We start from the raw sequence: 7422 nt of genomic DNA on the forward strand, positions 1-7422 counted from the left end.
CACTCCATAAAGTCCTTTATTGTTGGCCCCTAGTAAGTATCCTATTATACGTGGCAAATTTTTGTGAGCCAGACGTAGGTTGTTCCATGCAAGGGAGATGTAGTGCCTCTCGAACGAGGTCCAGACTAAGGTGGAGAGTTTGGGGGTAACCCTTGTCACATCGATAATCTGCCCTGTCGCTTGGTTTGGCATCGTAAGTCTCCATGAAGTATAGGCAATTGAGGATATTTGGGCCCCAAGGATGAAGAGTGGGTAAACCACCAAGCCCTATTTGCTCTAGGTAGGCCACAATGGTAGGATCGACGATGGCCCTATAACAAGGTTCTGTATAGCAGAGCAGCTTATGCTTAACCTCGTGGGTGTTCTTCATGAGACTGTGAATGGTGTGACCCCACTGATTTGCTTCATGAGGGGCTTACCTAGGTAAGAGAATAGAGTAGGGTGCTTCCGGTATTCCTCCAAAAAGGTGGCCGGTAGGTCTCTTTTTCTTTTGGGGGGTATGAGGTAAGACCTAAGATGAGGAGTCGGAGCGGGAGACTGTGAAAGATCATGAGAAAAAATTGCAAGAGTTTGGCTAGAAGGAAGTGAGAAGAGTTTGTGAAATGAAGGTGGTGGGCCCTTAATATAGATTTCCCAGGAAGGTGCGATCATGGCTTAATGAGAGTGAACGGTTGTGGCTTAGTGAGTGAACGGCCGTGGCTTAGTTGAGTGAATAGCCGTGGTTTAACGAGTGAACGATTGTGGATTCATTGATAAGAAGTGAAAAACCCTGTGGCTTAATGAGTGAATGGCCATGGCTTAGCAATTGGAAAGGGAACGGCCATGGCTTAACAAGTGAACGGTTGTGGGGTTTCCTTAAGTGAATGGCCGTGGCTTAGCAAGGGACGGTCGTGGCTTAGTAGAGTGAACGGACGTGGCTTAGTTGAGTGAATGACAGTGCTGCCTGAGTGAATGGTAGCTTTAACGAGTGAACGACCGCTTAACGAGTGAACGGTCGCCTAGCTGAGTAATGGCTGTTTTGCATGAACGCTTTGCTACCTGAGTGAACGGCCCCACAATGAGTGAATGGCTGTGCTAATTGAGTGAACGGACGCTTAACGAGTGGACGACTGTGCTGCCTCAGTGAATGGCCATGCTGCATGAGTGAATGGCCGCTTAATGAGTGAGTAGTCGTGGCTTCCTGATTGAATGGCCATGGCTTCCTTGATTTTCTTTTTTTGCGAGGGGACCATGTAAATAGGTTTCGTAACCTAAGGCTATATAGCCAGCACCCCATTGCGGGCTTTGAAAGAACTCCTTGCCCAATTTGCAAGAGTGAGAAGGTGGCTCCAATTAGTTTTTGGTGAGGTTGGTAGCTCCATCGGGAGCTTGGATTCTTCATCGGAGGGAGTAGCTGGGTAAAGGGGGGTTGGAGACGCAAAAGGTTGAGTGGGGGTGCAGGGAGTTGAATGATAAGGGCTTGTGGAGTAGCCGAGGTTGAGGGTATATCACTAGTGGACAGGGGTTGTATGGTCGTGGCTTCCTCTTGACTCTTTGCTTTCCCTTTGTCAGGCATGGTAGTATTGGTGGTGAAAACGGGGGCTATCTTGGGCCACCATTAGATTTTTTACGGTGCCGAGATTGTGATAGCAGGAATGGTGTATGTTGGTTGTCTCACACGAGTTTTAACACCCTCATAATATCATTGGGCTGCAAAGGGACAAGTAGTTGGTTTTGCCGGGTGTTAATGGGGGAAGTGGATCTTTGGGGAATCCATAGAGTTTTAACACACTCATAATATCATTGGGCTGCAAGGATCTTCTTGGGAACCCAATAGTGATGATTATGGGGTTGGGTGTAGCAAGGATGTATGTGTACCTACGGTTTGTTAGTTGTGTTAGTGGGGCAGTGGTAGTAGCCTCTTTGTTGGGGGTCTGAGTTGCTGCTTTGCAGACTTGGTGTGTAGATGAGGTTTGGTGAGGGGATTGGGTATTCCAGAGGGGGATAGGCCTCTTCGTTTTGGGGGCTTGAGTTGCTGCCTGCAAAGCTTTGTGTAGATGAGGTTTGGTGAGGGGATTGGGTATTCTGGAGGGGGAGAGGCCTATTTTTGGGTGGCATAGTTTTATGTGGGTTCGGGGGAGCAGTCTTTTTGGGCTTAGTGGAAGAGAGTGGGCGGCTTGGGGTGGGTGATTGCGTGACAAGGGCTCTTCATCCGTCACATCAGGAGATTGTAACTTGCCCTGAGGCCACTTGCAGGGTTGTGATCCTTGCATCCCAATCAATGAGACATCGGTTGTGTCCCATCCATCCACGCCCTAGAAGGATCTCTTCTTGCATTGTTCCTATAGGCATAACATAAAACTTTCCTGTCAAGGGGTTATTTACTAACGTGAAACAGAATTGTAATCGTGGCTAAACATTGGACCGAGTGTGAAGCAATAGTATTGACCATGGAGCGGTGTTCATTAATGTTGGCGTCTTGAGGGAGTGCTACGTGTCATAGGACATCAAATTATGATTAGTGCTTGTGTTAATTTTTGTGTGAAACTTGTCGAGGTGGTCATTCCTAACCATAGCCATGTGGGTTTCACCTCCCAGTTCTCTTCTTCGAGGTCCATTACTTGGGCCATGTTTACTACGACGTGTTTGCCCCTAAGTTTTTCTTGTCGTTCTTTGGCTTTGTGCTGTGCAGATTCTTTCATTTCCTTGTGTTGATTTTTTTGCTGTTTTTTGAGGTGAATGGCTAGCCGTTAATCTATTGTGAGTGAGTGGGCTGCTGCAGTAGCATTTTAGTTTGCTACCATTAAAATAACCTGCCATCTAGATGCCGTTGAGGGTTTCTATGCGCATTGCGCCTTGTTGCGGGGTTATTTCAGTGACTGAGGCAATAATTGCATATGGGTGTGGGTAGGTTGGTGGAGGCATAGCATATGCTAGGTGTTTCTCTTGCCTTTGAGGCAAGTTGGGTACTATAGAGGGTAACCATGTAAGGCTGGGTCATACTCTAGTGTGTATGATCCTTCCAAATGTTGGGTCTAGTCCAGATTTCCCTGGTCCATGCCATGGTTTCCATAGTCGTGTTCCCAATAGCTTGGATTGACTCTGTAGCTCTAGGAGCTTGGGTCATATTGAACCTAAATCCCCCTGCATTTCTCGTACTACTAGGACTTGATGCTGCAAAGCCAAAAGGAGCGGTGGACCTCTAAGCTGTTTCAAACACTCCAAGGTTCATGTTGTTCTAAGAGCTAGTCGAGCCAAAAGTCACAGATGTAACTGCTATCTATGTGATCATTATATTTGTGATTCTAGAAAGGATTACACCTTCCTCTACAAGGTTGTGGTTCTAGAAAGGATTACACCTTCCTCTACAAGGTTGTGGTTCTAGGAAGGATTACTCCTCCTTGTACAGGGTTTGTGATTCTCGAACACTCCAAAGTTCATGTTCTAAGAGCTAGTCAAGCCAAAAGCCATAGATGTAACCGCTATCTATGTGACCATTCTAGTTGTTCTAGGGGGATTACTCCTTCCTCTACAAGGTTGTGCTTCTCGTTCTTGAGCCAAATTTGTTGGGGTCCATATCGGAAGTGGATGCCTCCATGCTTGGTCTATCTAGTGGGTGGTCTCTCACTTGTCGAGGAAAATTTTGATGAGTCTTTAAGGCCTGCTCATTGGTTGGCCCTCTTGTGATAATGTATCTAATGACCGTGGCCAACACTCTTCGGTGTTGCAATGGAATATGTCAAATGTTGCGATGAGTGTCAGTGCTTTACCATTTCCCCAACAAAAGGATAGAATGCCTTTACATCCAATCATAACTATAAGACCTTTCACACCAAGTGGGACATTGACTTTGTAGGACAGAAATGGGCCGACCCTATTCTTAAACTTAGTTTCTTGACGCTCCTTGCAATGTATAATCAATTAACTTGGAGAAGCATATGCATACTGATGCTTATCAAAAAATAAATATTTGTTATCGTTAGTTGGTACAAGCCAACAATATTTTGGAGAATGCATGCTCAATTGAAGCTCATGAAGAAACAAATTTCTTCATGTTTAAGTGAAAATTTCTCAAAAACTCCAAGGTGATTTTTGTGGAGAAGTTTCTATGTAATTATTTTTGAACAATCCTTAATTCACATTGTAGAAGCATATGCATCTCTAGCTATCGCTCTTGTTGTCCATGCTTAGACATTTTGACCCCTACCTAAATCTTTCAACCGCAATATTGTGTAGAAGCACATGCATACCGAATTGAAGTTCACAATAAATATTGTTGTAGAAGCATATGCATACCAAATTGAAGGTCACTTAAGGATCATATTGTCTCCATATTCAACTAACCCATTCCCAAAACTCCTAGGTTGATATGTTTTAATCTTTGCAATTTTTCTTTTGCTTTTTAAGCAACATTACTATGGAGAAGCATATACATTAAATTGAAGCTCATTGAGAACTTGCATTTAATTGTTTCTTCCTCAAAAGGCCAACAATATCATGGAGAAGCATATGCGCTGAATTGAAGGTCATTACGAACTTACATTCAGTTGTAACTTTTTTCTTTTTTGAGGAAAAAATCCTATGTTTTTTGATTTAAAATTTTGGTGGAAAAAAATTGAATTTTACTTTGAAAAGAAATCGTATAAATTTACTTCCCGATTTTTTGATCTTGTTTCAACCAAAAAATTTACTTATTTAATAAAAACCTTGATTTGTACTTTATTTTCCGGAAGAAAATTTACTATCACCACTTACGTTGATGTGTGAGTACTAGATTACCAGAAAGTGTGTGAAAGCACTTAGAATAATGTAGGCCAAATTAAGCCAACAATTTATTTGTGTGAAAACTGAAGGAAAAAGTCAGTAGAAACGCCTAAAATATAGAGCAAGTTATCCCAAGTCATGGAGTGATATGATTAGGAGGATGCAGGGTCAATTATCTAGAAGGAAACGAGCGACACTGTGGTTGAAAATAGCCAAATTATACATCAGACGATTTTCAAAGGAGCCATTGTTAAAGGATGTGTACAAGAGGCGAGCAGGAAAGAGGAACAACTTCTCTTCTTTATATATATAAAGGAAGAGTTTGAAGAGGCTGCTATGTGGCAAGATGGTAAGAATTTGGAGGTTTGGGAGGGAGTGTGGAGGGTGGAGGAGGAAAGGTAGGGTCCTAGGAACCCATGGTGGAAGAGGAGGAGGTGGAGGGAGGGTCCTTGGTGGTGGAGGAGGGGGTGAGGTTACTCGTATAAATTAAAAGAAGTGATGTTTCTTCTTTCCTTCGCCTTCTTCCAAAGCTTCTTTGGCCTCCTTTCTGTTGTGGTGCTCGTGGAAGGCATAGCCGCCGGCGCCCACCCCCACGCTCGCCGCTACCTCCTCTTCGATCTTGTGACGGTGTGCGTGCTCCGGATCCTTCTTGGCCTCGTGTTTCTCGTACTGAAGAAAAAACAAAAGAACTGGCACTCAAAACCTCTAACTGGTTTTTGCGAGATCCACAGAGAAAACCCCCCTCTCTCTCTCTCTCTCTCTCTCTCTCACACACACACACACACACACAGACACACAGAGAACCCCTCTGTCTCTCTGTCTCTGTCTCTGTCTCTCTCTCTCTCTCTCACACACACACACACACACACACACACACACACACACAACGCCAATTGCTTCAGAATCATTGTGTGCCTAACTTACCAGAGCAAAGGCTCCAGCAGCCACTGCACCCAGCTCGCCCATATGTTCCTTGTGCTTAGCATACTTCTCCTCCTTCCTAGCCTTCTCTGCACCACCATCCTCATCCACCACAGTCTCAGCATACACATCGGTGGTTTCCACCACAGTCACTGCTTCCACCTCATCCGCATCCTTCTTGTGGTGGAAAAGATGGTGGTGGTGGCGCTGCTCCTCTTCGGCCATAGCTACAGACTAGGAAACAAACGCTAAGAGGGTATAAAGCTCTGCTAGAAAGAGGAGGTAAGAGACAGTTGCTGGTGAGATTGTGATGAGCAGGGGTCCTCGTGGTTATGTAGGTGAAAGAGGATCCTTGGGTCGGGTGCGATGTGGGGGCGCCATCATCAAAGGTCGGTTGATTTTATCGAAACACATCATGATTCATGCACTAGGGTTCTATCAACTTTTTCCAAAGTCTGTTCCCACGGACTTTCCCAAGCGTTTAGGTGCATGTGGAGGAGGTCTCTTCTTGTGCTAAGGGGCATTACACATGCACCTAAACGCTTTCCCAAGCGTTTAGGTGCATGTGGAGGAGGTCTCTTCTTATGCTAAGGGGCATTACACATGAGCGAGAAAAGTGCGCCTTTTCTTGAAATTAAGGGCGGGCAGGGAGATGGATGGGCAGGCTTCCTGTCCATGCATTTTCTTAAGGGCCGGTGGGCGGGGATCTCGAGAAACAAAAGGATGGCACCCATAATGTGTAAAGCCACCTATAAAAACACCCATGTGCTTCCAAACAACTCGGTTCCCATAGAATGGAATAAAGAAATGGAAGAGCACCCTTAAACCACCATTGGAAGAGGACCCTTAAACTACCATTCATCTTGTGCATTGCATTATTTAAATGAGCACATGCGTGGGTTATGGGATTTAAGTAGAACATGACATCAAATTACCACAAATTCCCTTTAATGACCGCTATATAAAAAAGTGTTCTCATTATTTTCCCAATGGAATAGCACAAAAATAGGTTGCTTCTTATTCATGCATCACAATCTATCTTTCACATCCATGTAGAAGAACATGACATTTAGCTTATAGTTTATAATGTTTATTCGCTATGCATACATCTCTTTAAACAAAAGAGACAGACTCATAGATGTGTAAAACACATGTAATGCAAAACTATACTTCTTAATCGAACAGGAGACATAAGGGAGCTCTTAAGTTTTGCTTATAAATTTTCCACATGTACTGATTTTAACATCAAGCCCCTTTGAGGCTTGTCAGGAACATGTTCTATAATAAGCATGAACCTTGGTCTTATCCAAAAAATTAATGTATATATTCCACTTAAAAGAATACTTATATCTACAGTAACTCAATTGATAGTTGGCAAATGTATTGGGACACAAAGCAGCCTATCCTTCAATTTTGTTTGCAAACTACAGAAAAACAAGGAAAGAATGCAACTATCATAGAAGGCCCATATTATCTAGCACATATGCACTACTTCAATGGATTTCATGACATTAATAATGGTTATGAACAAAAGTGGTGCTTAGCTACTTAGAGTATGAGATGCATAAGAGTTAGCATATGTCTTCCTTTACCTTTGTGCAAGGTTAAGGGAAACATATGGGACCCTACAATTCAAAATATGTCAAATTGGGAACATCTAAATGTGGTCCACATGGCTCCACCATATATGATCCTCAAGATCATTCTAGATAAACCCTTATCTTAAAATATAGACTACATGAGATAAATGTATCAGTT

General features: G+C 43.5%; 1 protein-coding gene across 1 annotated transcript; it reads right to left on the reverse strand.

Moving 5' to 3' along the window:
- Nucleotides 1–4920: 4920 nt before the first annotated feature.
- Nucleotides 4921–6004, reverse strand: LOC147636473 (abscisic stress-ripening protein 2-like). The gene is made up of 2 exons (XM_086801917.1): nucleotides 5668–6004; nucleotides 4921–5412 (listed from the first exon to the last, which is right to left on the reverse strand). Exons 1-2 carry the CDS (start codon nucleotides 5887–5889, stop codon nucleotides 5230–5232), a joined length of 405 nt encoding a protein of 134 aa, XP_086658043.1. The 5' UTR covers nucleotides 5890–6004; the 3' UTR covers nucleotides 4921–5229.
- Nucleotides 6005–7422: the final 1418 nt, after the last annotated feature.

The sequence above is a fragment of the Cibotium barometz genome, chromosome 8, assembly GCF_041138505.1.
Source record: "Cibotium barometz isolate CiBa-2024 chromosome 8, ASM4113850v1, whole genome shotgun sequence".
Lineage (NCBI taxonomy): Eukaryota > Viridiplantae > Streptophyta > Polypodiopsida > Cyatheales > Cibotiaceae > Cibotium > Cibotium barometz.